This window comes from Pseudophryne corroboree, chromosome 1 (genome assembly GCF_028390025.1).
Source record: "Pseudophryne corroboree isolate aPseCor3 chromosome 1, aPseCor3.hap2, whole genome shotgun sequence".
NCBI classification, from domain to species: Eukaryota; Metazoa; Chordata; class Amphibia; order Anura; family Myobatrachidae; genus Pseudophryne; species Pseudophryne corroboree.
The window spans coordinates 712,566,231-712,592,164 of record NC_086444.1 but is presented as its reverse complement, the minus strand read 5'-3'; the positions used below and the strand labels follow the sequence as shown (position 1 = coordinate 712,592,164).

Here is a 25,934-nt window from a genome sequence, read left to right as displayed (position 1 = left end):
AGTTCACAGTAATAAGTAAACACAAGTAATGAATGCTTGGAGAATCTACAGGGCACAGTGAAAGTCCATAATACTTAGCTAAGGTAGTCCTGGAACACAAACTGGCAAGAACAGGAGTTGCTGTGTAACATGAACTGGCAGACCAGGTTTCTCAGCATGAACAGGAGCTAGAACTAAGAAGACATCATACAATGCAGATCGTTCAGGCAGGAAAATAGTATAATATCACCAGCGTAGGAGAACTCAGCTAGCTGGTTTATAACAGCCACACTAACCAATGAACAAGGCCAGGCTGGGAGTGCCAACTCTAATTACAAACTCTGTGCACCTGCTGAGCTGCATGTACACAGAGAGCCTAAAGGGCCCTACACATGGGGGGTAATTCCAAGTTGATCGCAGCAGGAAATTTTTTAGCAGTTGGGCAAAACCATGTGCACTGCAGGGGAGGCAAATATAACATGTGCAGAGAGAGTTAGATTTGGCTGGGTTATTTTGTTTCTGTGCAGGGTAAATACTGGCTGCTTTATTTTTACACTGCAATTTAGATTGCAGATTGAACTCACCACACCCAAATCTCTCTCTCTCTGCACATGTTATATATGCCTCCCCTGCAGTGCACATGGTTTTGCCCAACTGCTAAAAAATTTCCTGCTGCGATCAACTTGGAATTACCCCCATTGAGCGATCAGCTGCCAAACTGCCCCATGGTGGATACGGCAGACGGGCGACCCGGCAGCGGGGGGGCAGTGACGGGGGGAGTGAAGTTTCTTCACTTCCCCCATCACCCGGCTCCATAGAAGTGCAGGCAAATATGGACAAGATCGGCCATATTGGCCTGCATGCACAGGGACGGGGCGCCAGCGATGAACGAGCGCGGGGCCGCGCATCGTTCATCGCTGGTGCCTCCACACTCAAAGATATGAACGGTATCTCGTTCATTAATGAACGAGATCGTTCATATCTTTGAGTATTATCGCCCAGTGCGTAGGGCCTACTAGGAACAGAAAATACACTGATGGATTGTTAATGTCAGCTGATGGTATATGAGTGCAGGCTGTTATCGTGACAATCTAGAATTTATTTTTTAGACTAAAGCAAAGGATCTCAGACTATAATTTTGAAAGCATTACCTATACAGGGTAGCTACCATGTCCTTACAGTTTTGGACAGAACTAGGAAATGTTAAGTCTTACTACCTGTATCTATACAGAACAAACTAAGAAAGCATGCTGGTGATCATTATTTGCAGTCTCACACCTCTTTACTGGGTCTGGGTCTCTAGTTTTCTTCGGTGGATGTGAGTTCTGAATACGACCTGGTCCCACTTCAGAAAGCCTTTATGTGTTATTTATTTTATTGTAAGATGCCATCTTTATGGAGCTTTTTTTTTACTTTGTCATTATTCCAACAGTTTTACATTATGTTAGCATGCTGTGACTTTTAATTCATTGGAGTATACTGATTTGATATCATTACCATGTTCCAATTGAAATGTGGACACCTGCAGCCTTGTGTTGAGTATGGCTGTTGTGTTTCACATCGTCAAAATTATGTAGCAATATTACACTACAGATGTAGCCACACTCATCGTGACATCGCCGCGGCAATATGTGTACACCAAGTGCACCTAGTCACACCCGCGCTCAGCTGCGCCTAGCTGTGGCAATTGCTGCTCAATACATTCTTAATGGGGCGTCGGTGCAACTAAGATGCATGCGCACACCAGTCGTGCACGACGGGTGCATTTGCATGTAGATGTAGCCACGATGAGCGTTGCTACATCTGTATATGCACCCTCTTGCCCTTCTTATGGCATTATTCACCACGAATACAGAAATATTGCAAAATGTTTTACATGAAGTAGTCTAATAAAAAAATTAAACAAAGCGAAACTAAGCATTTTCTTGAACTTATTTTTACATGTCAGCATGTACAGATGTGTCCCCGCTCACCTTAAAAGCTATTCGAGGCAATCGCGACTGGTTTGCTATGAATATTATGCCTGCAGCTGTGCGCGGGCACGTGCGTTTGCACCCACTTCCATGGTAATGCATGGTGCATATGCTCCTGCGAATGGGTCACAGGCTGCCGTGGCTAATTGCAGTAGCGATGCAGCTGCAAGCAAGGTAGGATAAAGCCAGACACAGCTGTATATGTTATATGTGAATAACAAAATGACACAAAGAATGGGGTGAAAAAAGGTTTCATTTTACACATAAAAAAAAGACTGTTTCAGAACATAGGTCACAATTTCTCCAACAATAGTTCGAGTGGACGGCATACATTTTCTGCTTATTACTACAATTAGGTAGAGGGTCATTCAGATCTGATCGCTGCTGTGCTTTTCTGCACAGCAGGCGATCAGGTCCTAACTGCGCAATGCATATGCACCGCAATGCGCACGCGCGTCAGACAACAATAATGGGCATCACTGGTCAGCGGCAGGATGGTTAAAAAAATCAGTTTGCACGGACATTTTAAAGGTGATTGACAGGAGGAGGCCATTTGTGGGTGGCAAGTGAGCATTTACAGGGAGTGTCCGGAGAAACGCAGGCGTTACCAAGCGTTTTCAGGGAGGGTGTGTGACGTCAGCTCCGCCCCAATCAGCCTATTTTCATCACACTGTAGGAGTAAGTCCTGGGTTGCGCAGAGACTGCACAAAGTGGATTTTTGCAGCCCAGCGTACACATGTGATCGCACACTTGCACGGCAAATGTGCACTCCACCTGGGGGCGGCAACTATATGATCGCAGGACAGCAAAATAAGCAACCCAGCGATCAGATCTGAATTACCCCCAAAATCTGTAGATATGCACAGTATCAACAATATTTCTATGTAACTCAGGAAAATATTTAACTAGAGATTTTTAGATGCAGTACCAGTTTTAATTGCTTCATATTTCCCAGCTTTATGAATCCTTTCTTATTTGTAAGATCGGTATGGATATTGAAAGAGATTTTTGCAAATTTATTAAAAATAAAAAACTAAGAAATCTCATGTACATTAGTATTCACAGCCTTTGCCATGAAGCTCAAAGTTGAGCTTCAGGTGCATCCTGTTTCCACTAATCATCCTTGAGATGTTCCTATAGCTTAATTGGAGTCCACCTGTGGTAAATTCAGTTGATTGCACACACCTGTCTATACAAGGTCCCACACTTAACAGTGCATGTCTGAGCACAAACCAAACATGAAGTCAAAGGAATTGTCTGTAGATCTCTGAGACAGGATTGTCTCGAGGCACAAATCTGGGGAAGGGTACAGAAAAATATCTGGTGCTTTGAAGGTCCCAATAGGAACAAGGGCCTCCATCATCTGTAAATGGGAGAAGTTTGAAACCACCAGGACTCTTTCTAGAGCTGGCCGGCCGTCTAAACTGAGCGTTCGGGGGAGAAGGGCCCTAGTCAGGGAGGTGACCAAGAACCCGATGGTCACTCTGTCATAGCTACAGCATTCATCTGTGGAGTGATGAGAACCTTCCAGAGAGACAACCATCTCTGCAACAATCCACCAATCATGCCTGTATGGTGAAGTGGCCAGACGGAAGCCACTCCTTAATAAAAAGCACATCGCAGCCAGCCTGGAGTTTGCCAAAATGCACCTGAAGGACTCTCAGACCATCAGAAACAAAATTCTCTGGTCTGATGAGACAAAGACTGAGCTCTTTGGAGTGAATGCCAAGCATCATGTTTGAAGGAAACCAGGCACCACTCATCACCAGGCCAATACCATCCCTACAGTGAAGCATAGTGGTGGCAGCATCATGCTGTGGGGATGTTTTTCAGCAGCAGGAACTGGGAGACTAGTCAGGATAGAGGGAAAGATGAATGCAGCAATGTACAGAGACATTCTGGATGAAAACCTGATCCAGAACGCTCTTGACCTCAGACTGGGGCGATGGATCATCTTTCAGCAGGGCATCAGCCCTAAGCACACAGCCAAGATATCAAAGGAGTGGCTTCAGGACAACTCTGTAAATGTCCTTGAGTGGCCCAGCCAGAGCCCAGACTTGAATCTGATTGAACATCTCTGGAGAGATCTGCAAATGGCTGTGCACCGACGCTTCCCATCCAACCTGATGGAGCTTGAGAGGTGCTACAAAGAGGAATGGGCGAAAATGCCCAAAGATAGGTGTGCCAAGCTTATGGCATCATATTCAAAAAGACTTGAGGCTGTAATTGCTGCCAAAGGTGCATCAACAAAGTATTGAGCAAAGGCTGTGAATACTTATGTACATATAATTTATTAGTTTTTTATTTATAATAAATTTGCAAAAAATCTCAAAAAACCTTTTATTACATTGTCATTATTGGGTAGTGTGTGTAGAATTTTGAGGGAAAAAATTAATTTATTCCATTTTGGAATAAGGCTGTAACATAACAAAATGTGGAATAACTGAAGCGCTGTGAATACTTTCCGGATGCACTGTATAGCAGATTTTCGGCACTCACAGGTATAAGTTGAATTCTCCGTTGCCATACTCAGGTGTGTTGCAGCAGGAGAACCTCATGTGAGGAAACGGCGGTACTCAGAGACTGAATAAAATCACTTGTTTATTTATTTTCTTTCCTAAATAAATAAGTGATCTTATTCAGTCTCTGAGTTCCGCCTGTTTCCCAACACAAGGGTCTTCTGCTATATATATATATATATATATATATATTTATTTATGTGAGTAATAAAATATATATATACGATTTACTTTACGACTTGAACGTTTTGACTGAGAGGATCTACCTGGCTTTGAATGAGAATGGAGGTAAAAGCATCTTTTGGCTGAGGGAGAGGGCTATTCTCCAACAAATGATGCAGCAGTTATCATCAACTACACTGTTGAAGAAGCTGGCTACTGGTTAGGTACGAGGTGGTTGATTCTGTGGTGGAGGTGGAGGACACGATTCATTACCCTGTAGGGTTTCTGGATACTCTGAACCCACCCGAATACTACCTCATGTACTCTATCTCAAGGTCGGCCCCAATAATGCTTTTATGCAACTTCAATCCACCCAAACTGTGCAATGGTATCAGGCTGCAGGTGAAGACTCTGCACAAACATGTAATTGAAGTGACAATTATCACAGACGTCGGCCAGGGAGAAAGTATCTTCATTCCAAGAATTCCTCTGATCCCATCACACTACCATTGTCAGTTCAAACGGCTGCAGTTTCCGGTATAGGCCTGCTACGCCATGACCATTAACAAAGCTCAGAGGCAGAGTTTGAAAGTGGTTGGTGTGGATCTGAGGAGTGACTGCTTCTCCCATGGCCAGTTTTATGTTACCTGTTCCAGAGTCAGCTCCACTGACAGCCTGGCCATTCTCCAGCCTGAAGGAAAGACTAAAAATGTAGTTTACCAGGAAGTCCTTCAAAATGAAAGTCACACGCACGGGAATTTTTTAAATTCTGTAGCGAAGCACAGATATTCAGCTAGAATATGAATATATATATATATATATATATATATATATATATACTATGTAGTGATAAGAGTGTAAAGGAGACACAGATGCATAGGTGGGTCCAGGGCATACTTGCTTACTCTCCCAGATCCTGCGGGAGACACCCTGTTTTTTAAGTAGTCCCCCGCAGCCCAGGAAGTTGACACCCCTCCTGCATTCTGCCCACTTCATAGTAAAATGGGCAGAATGGGGAAATAAGTACACTAAACCGCGGTACTGGCAGAGGAGATGGAGCCTAATGATGCAATTAAATGCTAAATGCGTTGTTTTAGCCCTTGCTATATTCAGATACACTCCAATTGCGGCAGTTTACCCATGAGAGAGGGCAGAGCCTAATGACATGATTAAACCAGCCCTGCCCCCCATTGCCGTCCACCTGCTTCTTCTCTCCGGGCATCTCCCAGAGAGGAATTCAATAAGGTAGGTAAGTATGGTTCAGGGTTCCTGATGCTGGACAAGTTGGCCAGGAGATAGGCTGCTTCATATTGTACTGCAACTGTAACCTGCTGTGATATAAGGCCTGATATTTGCTGTGGAGTTGCCTGTCTAGCTGCAGTTAATAAACATCCCACTGTTTTACTGTACTGCTGGATGTGGTTCTTCCCAAGGTGTCACATTTTGGTGGTCCGTACCGGGACACAGGGGCTGGCTGGCAACTTTTAGCCTGGGGGGCAAGTCCAGAGCACTGGCCCATAAGTAATGGCGCCATCTTAAATGGAGTTTTTTTTGTTTTAAAAAATATTTATTAATAAAAAAAAAATTAGGCCTGGTGTAAATTATCCCAAAGATACTTTATTATAAATTTGTCAGCGTGGCCGCGGCTTCAGCAGAGCTGTGTAGTGCAGGGGGGGCCAACCAGTCAGTGGCAAAGAGCCACAAAAGATCTGTAGTCAAGGGTAAGAGCCATGTCATGCGGGCACCGAAGGCGCGCTAGCAAAAATGGGGGCATGGCATAGTTGTCACAAAGCTACACCCCATTTTTATGCGCACACCTTTTGGTTTGACGTTTGTAGGAGTGTGACCTTGTGTCATAACCCCAGTTTTAGTCATGTTGTACAGTGCCACATACAAATAAAGCCCCTGTACAGTGCCACATACATATAAAAACACCAAAAAATGGGTGCCTTCAAAAAATGGGTGCCAGATACATATATGTCCCCACAGTGCCAGATATCATATATGTACCCACAGTGCCAGATACATATATTCCTCCACAGTGCCAGATACATAAATGACCCCATAGTGCCAGATATGCCCCCACTGCCAGATACACATCTCCCCAGTGCCAGATATGCCCCCAGTGTAAGATACACATGTCCCCCTAGTGCCAGATATGCCCCCAGTGCCAGATACACATGTCCCCCCAGTGCCAGATATGCCCACAGTGCCAGATACACATGTCCCCCCAGTGCCTGATATGCCCCCAGTGCCAAATATGCCCCAGTGCCAGATACCCAACCCCCCAGTGCCAGATACACATTTCCCCCCCAGTGCCAGATATGCCCCCAGTGCCAAATATGCCCCCTCTGTCAGCTACACGTCTCCCCAGTGCCAGATATGCCCCCACTGTCAGCTACACATCTCCCCAGTGCCAGATATTCCCCCCACTGCCAGCTACACATCTCCCCAGTGCTAGATATGCCCCCAGTGCCAGATACACGTCCACCCCAGTGCCAGATATGTCCTCAGTGCCAGAAACAAATGTCCCCCCGGTGCCAGATATACCCCCAGTGCCAGATACACTGGGGACATGTCTGGCACTGGGGGGACGTGTAAGATACACATGTCCCCACACTGCGCCCCCCCCAGTGCTGCTCACCACCGCGCTGCAGCTCTGCTCAGTCTGCTGCTTGTGAGGGAAGGAGAACGCAGCGTGCGCCTCTCCTGCCCCTCAGTCTCCACTCTCCGGCAGCGTTGATGCTCTCTAATTAGGCGTCGGTCTGTGAGCCAATCAGAGTTCGAGGACCAGCAGCTAAGACTCCTGATTTGGCTGCTGGTCCGCGAGCTCTGAACGGCTCACGGGCCTGCGCCGGGCACTGCAGACTAGGGCAGCGGGAGGTGCTGGGGAGCTTACGAGCTGCATGCGGAGATAGAAAGAGCCACATACAGCTCGAGAGCCGCGTGTTGGCCACCGCTGGTGTAGTGGAAGGTGGCGGCCGGCCCGTGACCCTTGGCAGTAGCGTGGCCCGGGGGCACATGGCACCCTGCCGCCCGGGCCAGCCCGCCTCTGCCGGGAGTTGAACAAGCAGGGAAAGGGTTATAATTTGCTTGACTGGTCTGTTAATGCCGAGAGACAGCTTGAAAACTGTGTAAAATCCAATTAAAGGCAAGTTTAATTTTTTTCTGGTTGCTTAGTGTAAATACAGAGGTATCCTGTGTGAGATATGACTGTTGAAGTATCATGGTTAAAAGAGTGACGTGTTTAAAGTACACACACATACAGGAGTATCCATACTATTACTATAAGTGACTGTGGCATATCAGCTAGTTCCTCTCCTGTCACTCACTCCCCCCCCCCTAATTTAAGTTAAGGGACGCTAAAGGTGCATACACACGGTGAGATTCGGGCTAACCCCGATTCTCACTATGCAACAGGGGCCAGGTCGGAATCGCAAGCACATAATGAGTGTGCTTGCGATACTGACTGTGCGATTTTGGCTAAGTGTCAATTTTTACTATCTTTTCCCTGAGATAGTCAAAATTGACTTGCCTGCACAGTATATCTAGGCTTGCGATGACGACTGCGCGGGGCCGCGCATCGGCATTGCATCGGGATCGCAAGGTGACTTTCACCTTGCGATCTGCACTAACTTTTCTTACGATTTTGACTATATAGTCAAAATCGTAAGAAAATATCTTACCGTGTGTACACACCATAAGTTTAAATTTGCCTGCAGAGCCTGAAAGAGGTGTGGAGGAAATCCTCCACATTATTAAAAATGTGGCCGCAGACCAGCAAGCCAAAATACAAATGCTGCAGCCCCAGGTGCAGACTTAGCTAGAGAGTAAGTTAAGGCATACTGTATTGGTCCTGCTACAGAAAACAAGTTAGGAGCTAAAGGTTTTTCAGAAAATGACAGCGTCTGATGACGTCACGGCATATTTGCACACCTTTAAAAGAGATTCGGCTTGCCTAAGTTGGCAGAAGGAGGAATGGGTGAATAAGTTGGCTCCAAGATATTATGTTGATGGGGGGCAGATTACATTTTGGGGCTCTGGGAGAGTTGATGTTCATATGGCCTGAACATCTGAATTTGGCAGTTGTCATGTATATAAGTCTTAGAACGGCCCAGAATGGGACCGAAGTTGATCTAAGACAATGAGAAGAGATGGTGTCTGATACATGTTAAGTGAACTTTTTACCTTTATATACTGCTACACTTTTATTGCACTTTTTGTGCTTTTTCACTGGTTGGTGACAACAAAAAATGTGATTGGTGAGTGCCCTTTATATGGATTGTACATTAAGGACTGTAGTTTATACTGCAGACTGTAAGGTAGCACCCCTGAAGTTGGACTATTGGAGAATGCAAGACCCATCCAAATGTCTATTTTTGTGAGCTGATGGAGTATCATCTCATTGTGTTACTGTCTACACCCCTGAAAACCAATATTGAACCACTATAGAAGAATTTGTGAGAATCTGGTATTTAGTGTAATTGATTTGAACAGGTTTCAAGCCATAATATATTTTATGGTTATCATTTTTTTTAAAGTAATTTTCTATGTTTTTTTATTGGTTCAGTAAGGAGATTTGTATCCTAAGGAGAGCGAAATGACAGCATTGGAATGGAGAGAGTTAAACCTCCTGTGAGGGGTGGACCTAACTGTGATGAAAAGTACAACCAATGTTAGAGAGGGGAGGGATCAGTATATATAGGGATGTATAGCCTAGCTTGGTCTCTCTTGCTGCTGGTTTTCCTTCCCACCCTCCCACCCCATTTGGTAGAGGTTTTGGCACGGAGTGCCTTGGCTCTGAATTGTTAGCGTGTGTTATCGTTGGCTATTTGTCGGCGGAAAAGAACGGCAGGTTGTAATTTGACTTGTTAGTTGCAGTTGTTTACAGTTTTGGTGTGGTTTAGGTGCACTCACCTCCATTGACTTTTAAGGCCGCTAGATCACCCATCAGGGTGCAGCGTCATCACCCATCTGGGTGGGCAGTCAGCGGGGAGGTCTGAGTCGGGCACCTATTACCTATGTATGGTTTGTGGTAAATTAGGATCGTTTGGGTTTTAATGTTTTTTGAGGTTATCGTCAGTTGAATATAGCCGTTCTTTTTTCTGCCACCATATGCCGGCTGAATCGGCATGTTAACTTAAATTTTACTTTACAGGTTTTTCTAATGGTTAGGGTACAATAAATAGCTAACAATTTTCTGCCAAATTCAAGTCTCCGTGTCATTATTTCTTGGTATTAAGGTATTGAATGCTTTACTTTTGAATAAGGGTCCACACACTATCATTAGGAGGTTTATTGTGCTGGTTGGTCTGTTTATTATACTGTATAATTGAGGATATTGTGCAATAACATTATGGGGGGAATTCAAATGTTATCTCCCCTGGTCTCCCGTCTAAAGTGACGGGACATCACAGGGGGCGATATACAATTGATGTGCTCTATCGCGCTGATTGCACCCATTAGTGTCGGGTTTAGCCACGTAAAGTGGCTAAACCAGACTAAACTAATGGGCACGAAAAGTGCAGTTCGGATCACTTTTCGCACATTTCAGCTTGCCACCCCTGGTATTTTCAAGCTGAAATGTAGACATCAGCAGCCTATTGCGCCTGTACAGAACTACATTTGAAAAGTGGCTGCCGGCGGGTATAATATTTGAATTCCGCCCAATGTCTCAAGGTGGGAAAATTCTGGATGAACAACTGTTGAATTTTGCTGAGAATGTTCAGGTGAGCCTGACTGATGAAAATGCAGATCATAGGCGTGCGCACGGGGGGTGCCTGGTGCGCACAGGCACCCCCTAATGTCGGGCACCCCCCGCACGCCAGGTCCGCTGCTGCAGCCCACTGAATGAAAGAAGTGGCCCGCCGTCACATCTCCCACATCATTTTGTGGCGAGCAGGCAGTGCTAGACAGCGGCAGTGGTCACCCATAACCCCGCCTCCCTCTGTCCCCGTTCAGACATTGCCGGTGATGACGCAGTGACGTCATAGCCGCACGTCTGTAAGCGCAGCCGCGGGAAGAGGAGCCTGCAAAGCCTAGAAAGGATACTGAAAAGAGAGGTGGAGGAGGACTGCACGCACAGAGGAGCTCAAAATAAAGGTAAGAAAGCTCCACTGGGGGAGATGCATGAGGGGAGGGGGAGACACAAGGGGGGAGATGAGCGAGATGAGCTGCATGAGGGGAGGGGGAGACACAAGGGGGGAGATGAGCTGCACGCGGGGAGAGGGAGACACAAGGGTCGAGATGAGCTGCATGAGGGGAGGGGGAGACACAAGTGGGGAGATGAGCTGCATGAGGGGATGGGGAGACACAAGGGGGGAGATGAGCTGCATGAGGGGAGGGGGAGACACAAGTGGGGAGATGAGCTGCATGAGGGGAGGGGGAGACACAAGGGGGGAGATGAGCTGCATGAGGGGAGGGGGAGACACAAGTGGGGAGATGAGCTGCATGAGGGGAGGGGGAGACACAAGGGGGAGATGAGCTGCATGAGGGGAGGGGGAGACACAAGGAGGGAGATGAGCTGCACGCGGGGAGAGGGAGACACAAGGGTCGAGATGAGCTGCATGAGGGGAGGGGGAGACACAAGTGGGGAGATGAGCTGCATGAGGGGAGGGGGAGACACAAGGGGGGAGATGAGCTGCATGAGGGGAGGGGGAGACACAAGTGGGGAGATGAGCTGCATGAGGGGAGGGGGAGACACAAGTGGGGAGATGAGCTGCATGAGGGGAGGGGGAGACACAAGGAGGGAGATGAGCTGCACGCGGGGAGAGGGAGACACAAGTGGGGAGATGAGCTGCATGAGGGGAGGGGGAGACACAAGGAGGGAGATGAGCTGCACGCGGGGAGAGGGAGACACAAGTGGGGAGATGAGCTGCACGCGGGGAGAGGGAGACACAAGTGGGGAGATGAGCAAGATGAGCTGCATGAGGGGAGGGGGAGACACAAGGGGGGAGATGAGCTGCACGAGGGGAGGGGGAGACACAAGGAGGGAGATGAGCTGCACGCGGGGAGAGGGAGACACAAGGGGGGAGATGAGCTGCATGAGGGGAGGGGGAGACACAAGTGGGGAGATGAGCTGCATGAGTGGAGGGGGAGACACAAGTGGGGAGATGAGCTGCATGAGGGGAGGGGGAGACACAAGTGGGGAGATGAGCTGCATGAGGGGAGGGGGAGACACAAGTGGGGAGATGAGCTGCATGAGGGGAGGGGGAGACACAAGTGGGGAGATGAGCTGCATGAGGGGAGGGGGAGACACAAGTGGGGAGATGAGCTGCATGAGGGGAGGGGGAGACACAAGTGGGGAGATGAGCTGCATGAGGGGAGGGGGAGACACAAGTAGGGAGATGAGCTGCATGAGGGGAGGGGGAGACACAAGGGGGAGATGAGCTGCATGAGGGGAGGGGGAGACAAAAGGGGGGAGATGAGCTGCATGAGTGGAGGGGGAGACACAAGGAGGGAGATGAGCTGCATGAGGGGAGGGGGAGACACAAGGAGGGAGATGAGCTGCACGCGGGGAGACACAAGGGTCGAGATGAGCTGCATGAGGGGAGGGGGAGACACAAGGGGGGAGATGAGCTGCACGCGGGGAGTGGGAGACACAAGGGGGGAGATGAGCTGCATGAGGGGAGTGGGAGACACAAGAGGGGAGATGAGCTGCATGAGGGGAGTGGGAGACACAAGAGGTGTGATAAGCTACATGGGGGGGCACATAAGAAGAGAAACTGTATGGGGTATGAGATTAGCTGTGTAAGGGAGGGTGAGCTGTATGAGCGGGGAGAAATTTGAGGTGGGAGAGCTGTGTGAGGGCTAAGATGTGTCGGAGAAGAGCTACGTCAGGTATAAGATGTGTCAGGGGCAAGAGATGCGTGAGGGATAAGATGTGTCGGAGAAGAGCAGAGTCAGATATTATGCTGGGGCCACACATAGCAGCCAAGCAGGTCCCGTTCAGCGGGACATGCTTGGCCGCAAGGAGACTGCACAGGGGTGCCTATGCAGGCGCCCACACGTGCGTCAGTCCCGCCGCCGCAGGATCCAACAGCAGCATTCCATGTGTCACTGGCCGGATCTGTGTGCAGACAAAACCCCCCTCCCGGCTAAGTGGGTCCCGTTCAGAGGGACCCGCTTGGCCGCTATGTGTGGCCAAAGCCTAAGACGTGTCAGAGGAAAGAACTGCATCAGGTATCAGACGTGTCAGGGGGAAGAACTGCACATGGAATAAGGTGTGTGCAGGAAGTAGTTACAGGATGGACAGTGAATATGTCAATTCCAGAATGTAGGTGCCGGCATGTTGTCAGCATGCTACTTACAGCATCTTAACTAGATCAAGAATAACACTTTATACATACTGCCTACCCAGCATGTTTACTGTTGTAATGCCGATCCAGTTAAAATGCTCTAAGTAATGTTATCCTTGTTCACAGGCTAGTGCTTGCATTCTGGGATTGACTTAGGGTCGATCCAACGTATCCATCCCATTCAGTCCTCCCCCATTATTTTTGCATTCTTAATCTCTCCCACTTGCACTAATTTTAAAGTTGTGCTAGACATTCCCAGTAGGTGGTGCTAGACACGCCCAGTCGGTGGTGCTAGCCACACCCAATAGGCGGTGCTAAACACACCCCTCTAGCGGTGCACACCCTAATAAAATGTGCTGCGCACACCTATGATGCAGATACGGTTTTATTTGAAGAGGAAGAATTTGATCAATTGGCAGCTGAGTGTGCATTAGAATTTATATAATAAATTATTATGGTTAAATAAAAGAGAGGTTGACCTTGTCCTTCAAGTACAGTTCTTGTCATATTATTACCACCAAAAAAAGATACCTCTGGGTTTTCGTATCCAGAATATTCCCATCCTTTTTTGTAAGAAATGGTGTGGGATTTTAAATAAGTGTTCTCTGGATCTTATTCTCCTTGTAGTAGAAGAATTGGGCAATGAATTAAGGAAGAAAAGAACTGACCTTGAAGAGTTCAGGGTAAACCTACAACCAAAATTGGAGAATAGGACTGAAAAATGGATGGATAAATTATCAGCAAGCATTGAACATCATAAGCATAGCCGGCCCTAGGCATAGACAAACTAGGCAATTGCTTAGGGCGTTTGTAATGCCATGGGGCACAAGCAACTTCTGCTGATTAAAATGATATGCAGCATGCCTATATTCTGTGTGTAACTGCAGCTGTATCTGCATATTAAATGCTATGTTACAGTGTATTAATGGAAGTCACTGTAATGTAGCATTTCATATGCAGATACAGCCACAGTCAAACACGGAATATTGGCATGCTGCATATCATTTTAATCAGCAGAAGTGCTTGTGCATCCTAGTTACATAGCAATGCAAATAAAACGCATTTTCGGCAAAAAAGGTGCACGACGTTAGCAGGGCTGCAAGCTGACTCACGCCAGGCAACTCCTGCTGCATGGTGTATTGAGGCAAGATGTATGAGGACACATCTGTATCCAAGCAGAGGCAGAGGTCACAGTGTTAGCGGCCATGTGAGTGCTGTGTACAGGTGGGTTGGTTGTGCAGTAGTGCTCGGCATATGTATAACTAAGGGGCATTATGTGTGTCATGTGTATAAAGGCATTAATAATGTGCAGCATATGTGTAAGGGACATTGGCCCTTATTCCGAGTTGTTCGCTCGCTAGCTGCTTTTAGCAGCATGGCACACGCTAAGCCGCCGCCCTCTGGGAGTGTATCTTAGCTTAACAGAATTGCGAACGAAAGATTCGCAGAATTGTGAATAGAAATTTCTTAGCAGTTTCTGAGTAGCTCCAGACTTACTCAGCCATTGCGATCAGTTCAGTCAGTTTCGTTCCTGGTTTGACGTCATAAACACACCCAGCGTTCGCCCAGACACTCCCCCGTTTCTGCAGACACTCCCGCGTTTTTCCCAGAAACGCCAGCGTTTTTTCGCACACGCCCAGAAAACGGCAAGTTTCCGCCCAGAAACACCCACTTCCTGTCAATCACAGTACGATCACCAGAACGATGAAAAATCCTTGTTATGCCGTGAGTAAAATACCTAACTTTTGTGTAATATAACTAAGCGCATGCGCTCTGCGAACCTTGCGCATGCGCAGTAAGCGACTAATCGCAATATAGCAAAAATCGGCAACGAGCGAACAACTCGGAATGAGGGCCATTATGTGTGTCATTATGCGTATAAGGGCATTAATAATGTGCAGCATATGTGTAAGGGACATTATGTGTGTCATTATGTGTATAAGGGCATAAATAATGGCCCTCATTCCGAGTCGTTCGCTCTGTATTTTTCATCGCATCGCAATGAAAATCCGCTTAGTACGCATGCGCAATATTCGCACTGCGACTGCGCCAAGTAATTTAACAATGAAGATAGTATTTTTACTCACGGCTTTTTCATCGCTCCGGCGATCGTAATGTGATTGACAGGAAATGGGTGTTACTGGGCGGAAACACGGCGTTTTATGGGCGTGTGGCTGAAAACGCTACCGTTTCCGGAAAAAACGCAGGAGTGGCCGGAGAAACGGGGGAGTGGTTGGGCGAACGCTGGGTGTGTTTGTGACGTCAATCCAGGAACGACAAGCACTGAACTGATCGCACAGGCAGAGTAAGTGTGGAGCTACTCTAAAACTGCTAAGTAGTTTGTGATCGCAATATTGCGAATACATCGGTCACAATTTTAAGATGCTAAGATACACTCCCAGTAGGCGGCGGCTTAGCGTGTGTAACTCTGCTAAATTCGCCTTGCGACCGATCAACTCGGAATGAGGGCCAATGTGCGGCATAGGTGTAAGGGACATTATGTGTGTCATTATGTGTATAAGGGCATAATATGCGGCATATATGTAAGGTACACTATGTGTATAAGGGCATTAATAAAGGTTGGCATAATGTGTAAGGCGCATTATGTTTATAAGGGCATTAATAATGTGCGGCATATGTGTAAGGGACATTATGTGTGTCATTATGTGTATAAGGGCATAATATGCGGCATATATGTAAGGTACATTATGTGTATAAGGGCATTAATAAAGGTTGGCATAATGTGTAAGGCACATTATGTTTATAAGGACATTAATAAAATCTTGCCTAGGGCATCACATTGGTTAGGGCCGGCTCTGGTTATAAGAAGGATTTGATAACATTCAAGATAAATAAATTAGAAGTGGTGCAGAATGATTATAAGAATCATGTTGTTTCTAGATGTCTGACAGATGATAGAGCTAGGATTCCTAGACAACGCTTTAGGAACAATAGGAGGAGGTTACCTTTCTCTGTTCTATTTATTAACAGTTTCTTATATAGCGCAGCATATTCTGTTGCGCTTTACAATTAGAACGACAGTAATAGAACAAAATTGGGTAAAAACAGACAGACATAGAGGTAGGAGGGCCCTGCTCGTAAGCTCACAATCTTCCTCTGGAGCTGATCAAGGTGATTTATTTCCCCCCACCCTTCCCCAGTGTATCTAGGGGTTCTTATTTAAGAACCTCCCAGGAAATAATCCTGGAGGAAGAAGACAGGGTAAAAATTGGTCCCATGTGATTATATAGTAACAGATGCTGAAGAGTCAGTTCTGGCACTTGGTCTTACATTTGTACCAACATTTAATAGAGATAAATTTGACTTTCAGGTTGATTTGTACAAAATGGGTCGAAAGTTAAATCTTAATTTTTAAGGGCATTGAATCCCAAGAATTGCGAGATGTATTTTGTATTAAGTAATCAAGTAGGTTTGACCCACAATCGACAAATTTGACTTTAAAAACTTTTTTTTAAGGATTGTGGAGCGTGAATATACTGAAATGTCCACATCTTTGAGATGTCAACATCAAGTAATTTATCTGCAGAACAGAGATTACATTCTCTATACATTGATTACAAAAGAATGAAGAAATAGTCATACATTTAGAAGACAAAGGAGGTGGAGTGGTGGTGTTGAATAATCATGATTATGACATTGATATTAGAACACAATTAGGAGATGCAATGACAGAAGAACATCCGTTTTGTCCAATATTATATTGTATACCTAAAATCCACAAATTATAGGAAAAAACACCCAATTGTGTCAGCACAACATTCTGTATTGCAGCAACCCTAACCCTCCCCCTGCAGCCTAAACCTAAGCTCCCTCCCGCTGCTTACCTCTCTGGTGACCCGGCAGTCAGTCATTCCGGATCCTGACTGTTGGGATGCCGATACCGGGATTGTGATTCCAGTTGGGATGCCGGCATTCCGAGCAATGTCATGATTCCATTGTCTGTATTTTGACTGCTGGGATCCCGACCATGATACAGCTGATTTGTTAGGAAAATTACAAATTATTGATTCTTTACCGGAAAATGTTCTATTGGCAACTATGGATGTAGCTCCTTTGTATACAGGGATACCCAATGAACAGTTGAATCTGTGAATGGGGCTCTTTTGGCTTCTGATTTCACTGGACCACCCAATGAGTTAGTCTGCTATATGATACACTGCATTCTTGATAACAATCATTTTCAATACACAAAGGCGTTTTATGGGCAGAATGCTGGGACCACTATGCATTTGAATTTAGCACCAGTATATGCAAACATATTCATGACTAGATATGAGAGAACATATATCTATCCCAAGTATGGTCCCAGCATTCTACACTTTTTTTGATTTATAGATGACATCTTTGTGTTGTGGTGTGATTCCCAAGCAAAATTCATTCAGATGATATCTGATTTAACTATAGTAAATCCTAGTAGATTACATAAAAAATTCAGACCGACTAGATAGAATTTTTAGATGTTCCTGTCTTTCGAGTTGGTAATACTTTGGGTTTAATACTTTATTGTAGGGTTGCTGAAAGAAACACCATATTATTTGAGAGCAGTCACCACCCCAGGCATTAAAGGAAGGATTACCAATATAACAATTTGTATGGGTATTACGTAATAACACTGAGAGATGAGGCAGAAATTCAATTCCAAGATATTGCTGCCCGTTTTGCTGAGAGGGGCTATTTATCCAGAGATATTAAAAGATCTCTCACACAGCTCAACACATTTTAAATGATGGGAATGTCAACAGCTATGGAAGGTAGAATGGTTGTCACCACCCAGTTTGATGTTACCTTTGCTAAGGCCATGAAAAGGAAGATGCTGCTCATTAGTATAGACAAATCTTTTAAAAATATAAAGCAGTTGCTATCGATATTGTTATGATTCCAGCACTCTGGTCTGAGGAGATCTTATTGCAAGGACCGGAGCACTGGAACGTAATGCTGGGAAAGGGGAATGGAAAGGGAATAGCCCCTGGCGCCCTATCTCCATTGTCTCGCCCGTGCTGTCAGTACACTCTTGCGAGACTATGGTTGCTTGAGCCCATGGCAGCCACGTTTGAAGGGCAGATTACGTCTGCCCAACTTCGATGCCCCCTCAGGTCTTAATGAGAGACAAAGAGTGTACCGAGACAGGGTGATAACAAGGGGCCCTTTTACTGAAACAACCAAAGCCAGGGGCTACTAACTAGCCTAAAACTAAATGTATGTGCAGCTTGCCGCCAAAGGAAAAGAACAACAAAGGAAATGCTGACCACACGCCCACACAATACTTTTGTGTACCGGCGGTGACAGCATAAGCAGAACCCTCTGCAAAACACCAGTGACAGAAATAATAATGGAATACAGCGGCCTAGGCCGACGGACGCGGCAGAGCCGCTACTCACGGAACCGGTACGAATACTGGCAAACGGACAGGAACTCCCAATGCTGCTGACACAGACTCTTAGAACTGGAGGACAGGCAGAATCCCAAACAAAAGACCGGTGGACACCAAGAAGCCAGAAACTTGACCAGGCACAGGCAAAGGCACTGGACCTCAGGACAGGAATGCCTCACGGCAGGACACGGGATCAGACATAGGAATCGACACAGGGACTGACTCAGGAATCGACACAGGAAGCTCAGGAACTAGCAGGAACCAAGCTCAGAACTCAAGCAGACCGGATACCCAGAAATATCACCAGCGTCTGTGAATTGCAGTCAGCCAGCATATAACAGAGAGGCCTAATTAATAATCTCATGCAGCTGCCCTGTTGCATGACTCCAAACTGACAAGATGCAATTAGCAGCCAGGTGAGGCTGAACACATGGGAACAAGCTGCAATTACACAGACTCACCAGCGGCAGCAGACAAGAGTATTCTAAAACAGAGCAACAGGAAATCTTGGCATGCAAGACAACTTTATAAACATAAAATAGGAATGAACCACTACCTGTGGTTCATAACAGTATCCCCTCCTTAAGGGTGAGCTCCGAGCACCCCATGACACCCACGGGGAACATGAACAGAAGTATAACATAAAATACATAACCAAAATGCAAAAATGGAAATGAGCCACAGCCGTGGCTCATAACCTTACCCCCCCCTTGAGGAGGGGTCAAAGGACCCCAAAATACAGACTATCCAAACCAAGGGATACACAAAAAAAAAAACCTGACACACTGGTCTAACAGACATAAAAACAGAAACAAGCTGCAACCACAGCTTGTAACAGTGCCCTCCCCCTGACGGTGGCCACTGGATACAAGATAAGGAAAAAAAAAAATATTTATTTTTTATTTTTTTTTAATATCAAGGCAAGAGTCAAAAATTATTTCTTTTTCTTCTTCTTTTTACAAAGCTCTTTAGGTCTGACCAAGGTAATTCCCCAAACATTGTCTGAACTGATGGTACCACCCAGCAAGGCTGCGTTCAAATCAGAGACAGGTTTCTTACCCTTGGGAGCTGAACTTTCTGGCAAAGTACTATTATTAGAAGAAGAAGAAGTCAGAAAAGCACATCCTGCAGTCAAAACAACGGGCTGGGACTCTTGTGCCGAGTTTACAGTATGTGGTGGACTCTCAGCAGACAAGACGGGTGACTTAGAGGAACCTGAACCAATTTCTTTGGAACCATATCTTTTAATAATTGCATCACTGAATGCTGGGGGATCCTGAAGAATGGGATCTTCAGCTTTCATTAGGCTGGTCGCCCACTCAAAAGTCTCTCCTCTAAAAGAATAAATCAGATAAAGCACAAGGTTCTCTGAAGTGATGCCCAGAAATGGTCTAGACAACATAATAATGTAATAGTGTTTGTAAAGTGCCAGAAATTGGGCTAAGTCCCCATCAAAGATTATGGATGTTGAGATATCAGAGTCAGGATCTGTTTCCTTCCCATCTGACTGACTGGAGTGCTTTGCTAGGACCTGGTCACTATTGACCTTACTCGAGGCTGAGACTCTCTGAACCACACCCGGGGCAGTGACTTTCTGAGCCCCACCCGGGGCAGTGACTTTCTGAACCCCACCCGGGGCAGTGACTTTCTGAACCCCACCCGGGGCAGTGACTTTCTGAACCCCACCCGGGGCAGTGACTTTCTGAACCCCACCCGGGGCAGTGACTTCCGGGAACCCCGCTGGGGCAGTGGCCTCCGGGAACCCCACTGGGGCAGTGGCCACCGGGAACCCCGCTGGGGCAGTGGCCACCGGGAACCCCGCTGGGGCAGTGGCCACTGGGAACCCCGCTGGGGTCAGCACCTCGGATTCTTTTACTGGGACCGAGCCGTCGGCCTCCCCCACTGGGACCGAGCCATCGGCCTCCCTCTCTGAGTCGATAATTATCGAAACTTCTCCCGGGACTATGACTTCCGGGACTTTTGCTGAAGCTATAACCTTCAGCACCTCCACTAATGCTACGCCTCTTAAGTTCTTTCCTGGGGAAGCGACCTCTAGACCCTTCTTAGAGGTTGCGTCTCTCGAGACCCCACTTGGGGATATTACTTCAAAGATCCCTTCTGGGGTTTTGCTTCTCGAGTTCCCTTCTAGAACTATGGTTTCAGATACCCTTTCTGGGGTTGCGCTCTTCAAGTCCCTACCTGGAGTAACAGCTTCTGAGACCCCTTCTGGCATGGAAACCTGGGCTAAAATATTTGATGTCCCTCTATAAGCTAGAGCATCGGGTACCGCTCCAGCACTCTGGGCATCGGGTACCGCTCCAGCACTCTGGGCATCGGGCACCTCTCCAGGACCCTGGGCAACGGGCACCTCTCCAGGAACCTGGGCAATGGGCACCACTCCAGGAACCTGGGCAATGGGCACCACTCCAGGAACCTGGGCAACGGGCACCACTCCAGGACCCTGGGCAACGAGCACCACTCCAGGACCCTGGGCAACGGGCACCACTCCAGGACCCTGGGCAACGGGCACCACTCCAGGACCCTTGGCAACGGGCACCACTCCAGGGGCTTGCAACTCTGCTTCAACAGGAACCTCAAGAGAGGAGAGAAACATTATCTTTTGATTCCTAAATCTATAATGGGGCTCCCTTGCCCAAGGACCCCAATTATAGGACAGAGAGCTTTTTAGTGTGGGTTGTGTGACAAGTACCTCTGCCACAGTAGAGACAGGAGTAGGTCTTGTATCCTGACTCAACTTGGCCAGAGGGCAAGACTCGTCACCACACTTTGGCTTGCGCAACTCACAGGTCTGCAGATAGTGGCCTAAACCCCCACAATATAGGCATAAGTTTAAGTTTCTGCGACGCAGACGCTCCTCTTCTGAGAGCCTGGGCCGCAGAAAACTTTTAAACCTTTTCTCTTCAATTAAACCAGAGGATTCTCTTGTCACCATACTGTGAACAAGAGTCTCTTTAGAGATAGATGTACTCTCAACGACTTCTGGCAAGATGAGCAAGATTTTAGTCAGAAGGTTTTGCAGTTGCTTTAGGGATTGCTGCAAAACTTCTAGTCGCTCTGGTCTCAAAGCACTGAAAACAGAGTTCAGGGCTGCGAGAGATGCCTGCAGGGCTTGCATAGTAGACATAGGAGGATTTAAAACTAGACAAGACAAGGCAAGACTAAATTTTTGCTAAACAAAACAATACTTTTTTTTTTTTTAAACACCGGACTGGATTCTAACACCCGCCTGGATTCTAACACCGGACTGGATTCTGCACACCGGACTGGATTCTGCACACCGGACTGGATTCTGCACACCGAATTCTAGACAGGACTGGATTCTACACACTGAATTCTAGACAAGACTGGATTCTAAACACCGGATTGGATTCTGCACACTGAATTCTAGACAGGACTGGATTCTAGACTAGACACTGGACTGGGCCAAAAAAGAAAAAAAGTTTTATTTCTTTTTTGTGGTATGGCTGGTGATAATGTTATGATTCCAGCACTCTGGTCTGAGGAGATCTTATTGCAAGGACCGGAGCACTGGAACGTAATGCTGGGAAAGGGGAATGGAAAGGGAATAACCCCTGGCACCCTATCTCCGTTGTCTCGCCCGTGCTGTCAGTACACTCTTGCGAGACTATGGTTGCTTGAGCCCATGGCAGCCGCGTTTGAAGGGCGGATTACGTCTGCCCAACTTCGATGCCCCCTCAGGTCTTAATGAGAGACAAAGAGTGTACCGAGACAGGGTGATAACAAGGGGCCCTCTTACTGAAACAACCAAAGCCAGGGGCTACTAACTAGCCTAAAACTAAATGTATGTGCAGCTTGCCGCCAAAGGAAAAGAACAACAAAGGAAATGCTGACCACACGCCCACACAATACTTTTGTGTACCGGCGGTGACAGCATAAGCAGAACCCTCTGCAAAACACCAGTGACAGAAATAATAATGGAATACAGCGGCCTAGGCCGACGGACGCGGCAGAGCCGCTACTTACGGAACCGGTACGAATACTGGCAAACGGACAGGAACTCCCAATGCTGCTGTCACAGACTCTTAGAACTGGAGGACAGGCAGAATCCCAAACAAAAGACCGGTGGACACCAAGAAGCCAGAAACTTGACCAGGCACAGGCAAAGGCACTGGACCTCAGGACAGGAACGCCTCACGGCAGGACACGGGATCAGACATAGGAATCGACAAAGGGACTGACTCAGGAATCGACACAGGAAGCTCAGGAACTAGCAGGAACCAAGCTCAGAACTCAAGCAGACCGGATACCCAGAAATATCACCAGCGTCTGTGAATTGCAGTCAGCCAGCATATAACAGAGAGGCCTAATTAATAATCTCATGCAGCTGCCCTGTTGCATGACTCCAAACTGACAAGATGCAATTAGCAGCCAGGTGAGGCTGAACACATGGGAACAAGCTGCAATTACACAGACTCACCAGCGGCAGCAGACAAGAGTATTCTAAAACAGAGCAACAGGAAATCTTGGCATGCAAGACAACTTTATAAACATAAAATAGGAATGAACCACTACCTGTGGTTCATAACAGTATCCCCTCCTTAAGGGTGAGCTCCGAGCACCCCATGACACCCACGGGGAACATGAACAGAAGTATAACATAAAATACATAACCAAAATGCAAAAATGGAAATGAGCCACAGCCATGGCTCATAACAGATATCTTTTACCCATGGACCCAATCTCAAACAATTGTTAATGAAACAAACAAAAACATTTCAGGAAAAAAAATCAGGTAGCTCTTGGTTAAGCAGGAAGAAATTGGACTGTTTTAAGTGTTTAGAATGTCCAACATACAATGGAATGTTAAATGGTAAAGAATTTGCTCATCCTCACACCATAAAAAAGATTCTAATGAAACATTGGGTCACATGTACATCATCCTATGTGACAGAGGCGGAACTACCACCAGTGCAACCAGTGCGTGTCACTGGGGCCGCCTCAGTCCATGGACCCAAAGCATGTAATGAGTCAAACTGACTCATTACATGCCGCTGTGTGCTGCGGGCAACTGCTGCCCGCAGCACAAAGCCGCCCGGAAAGGAGAGAAGAAGAGCATAGTGGTACGGGGGGGGGGGAGAAGGAGGAGGAGGGAGGTGTAGGAGGGAGCCGCAGCAGCGCTGTTTCATTGGTTGAGGCGCTGCTGCTGCTGTCCCTCTGCTTCACTATAGGGTGTTCTCCGCCAATCCCAGCATTCACAGCGGCGGCGAACAGCCTATAGTGAAGCAGAGGGACAGCAGCAGCAGCGCCTCCACCAATAACACAGCGCTGCTGCGGCTCCCTCCTCCACCTCCCTCCTCCTCCTTTTCTCCTGCCCGGGATCTCTGGAGAAGCTGCACCAAGGAGCCTGAGCCAGCGGAGAGGGTAAGTATAATTCTTTCTTTCTTTCTTTCTCTTTCTTTCTTTCTTTCTTTCTTTCTTTCTTTCTTTCTTTCCTTTCTTTCTTTCCAAAAAGGGGGACTGTCTACCTTAATGTGTAAAAAAGGGGGAATCTGCCTGCCGTGATGTGTAAAAAAGGGGGAATCTGCCTGCCGTAATGTGTAAAAAGGGCACGCTGCCTGCCGTAATGTGTAAAAAGGGCACGCTGCCTGCCGTAATGTGTAAAAAGGGCACGCTGTCTGCCGTAATGTGTAAAAAGGGCACGCTGTCTGCCGTAATGTGTAAAAAGGGTACGCTGTCTGCTGTAATGTGTAAAAAGGGCACGCTGTCTGCTGTAATGTGTAAAAAGGGCATGCTGTCTGCCGTAATGTGTAACAAGGGCACGCTGTCTGCCATTATATGTAAAAAGTGTACGCTGTCTGCCGCTATGTGTAACAAGGGCACGCTGTCTGCCGTTATGTGTAAAAAGGGGACGCTGTCTGCCGTTATGTGTAAAAAGGGCATGCTGTCTGCCGTTATGTGTAAAAAGGGGGACGCTGTCTGCCGTAATATGTAAAAAGGGGACGCTGTCTGCCGTAATGTGTAAAAAGGGGAATCTGTCCGCCGTAAGGTGTAAAAGGATCTCTACCTGGTGTGGTGCTACTGTGCGGCGTAATTTGAATAATGGAGACTACTATGCACCGTTTTATGAATTGGTATTATTTTGTGGCCACACCCCTACCCCCACAAAGCCACGCCCCTGTTTTGCATGCAGGGGTGGGGCTCCAATGCCGTTTCTTGCACACGGTGCTAAAATGTCTAGTTACGGCACTATTGCTAGGTATCCATTTCTCTGGCCCTAAGCAGATCCCCCTCACCAGATCCTCTCCAGGGGTGAGGGAGTGGACTTGGATGGGATGGGGGGGGGGGGGCAGAGCATTTTGTCGCACCTGGGCCCCCCGCTCGCTAGTTCTGCCACTGCTATGTGATATATATTTTGATGTGCTCTTGTGGGCTTTACTATGTTGGAAATATGGTTACAAGTTTTCGTGAACAGATGGCCAGTCACCACATTTCCATTAGACAAGCTATGATAAATTCCAAGAGTGCCAAACCTGTGGCATGACATTTTATGGAAAGTGGAAACTAGACGGTATCATTAAAATTTATGATAATAGATCATGAGCCCAAATCAGAGAGGGGTGGTGACAGGGTGAAAAGATGCTGTGCGCATGCACACATTATCTATTCATGGCTGCTCTGCTATGCAGAGCAGACTGACAGGAGGCTTCCCAACACCGACAGTGTCCTGCGGTGGGGGGCAGTTGGGTGTCTCCTGTCAGTCACTGCTCTGCCTAGCAGAGCAGGGGTGAATAGACGGTAGTCAGAGGGACTGGGGACATGCCAGCAGCTCTCAGAGCACTGGCCGTGCCCCCATAGTGACAGAAAACGGTGACTCGCGATTAAGGCAGTCCCACAAAACCACACCCCTTTTCTATAGCCACACCCCTTTTGGCAGGCCACGGCTTTGCTGCACCATGGAGTCCCTCGTCATCTTCCAATGTTGGGAGGTATGTAAAGTAAAGGAAAGTAACCTACTGTAAATCCTGTACTGTTACAGTATCTATAGAATTTTGGTTTACCAATATACTATTCTAACCTTCTTTTTTGTTTTCTTTCTTTTTTTTCTCTTTTTTTATAGAATTTAAACTGGTATATGTACCATGAACCTTCACACTGGGCTCTTGTGGTTTTGCCTTGTGATAATGGGAGGTGTTGGAGTCTCTGTGATTCCCGAGGAAGAAGAACCATTGGTCAGAGTTGGGGCTGAGTGTGAGTGTCATTCTAGTAATTTATCTCAATAATAGTTTCAATCTTTTCCATTGCATTGCCTATCTTTCCACTTTTTTTTATTCTACACTATGGGCTTTAGTCAGAGATGGATGCAACCACTGCGTTCACTTGCAGCGGCCGTGTCCAAAGGGTATGCGAATATGCACCAGCCATAGTGCACATACGCGACCCTTCACCGTATGATCGCATTCCGGAAGGATGCAATTATTATTATTATTATCCTTTATTTATATGGCGCCACAAGGGTTCTGCAGCGCCCAATTACAGAGTACATATGCACATAATCAAAACAGGAAAACAGTGACTTACAGTTAAAGACAATATAGGACAAAAACAGGGTAACTAAGCATAACTACATCAG

At 46.9% G+C, this 25,934-nt stretch overlaps 1 protein-coding gene across 2 annotated transcripts in view; it reads left to right on the top strand.

Moving 5' to 3' along the window:
* The window catches only part of SEMA6B (semaphorin 6B), a 536,302-nt gene that overhangs the window by 71,307 nt on the left and 439,061 nt on the right, over positions 1 to 25,934 (top strand). For both annotated transcript variants that reach the window (XM_063915087.1, XM_063915079.1), the window contains exon 2: positions 25,422 to 25,552. In XM_063915087.1, the coding sequence (XP_063771157.1) occupies positions 25,444 to 25,552 (109 nt within the window). In that variant the 5' untranslated portion in view covers positions 25,422 to 25,443. The remainder of the gene's footprint in view (positions 1 to 25,421; positions 25,553 to 25,934) is intronic.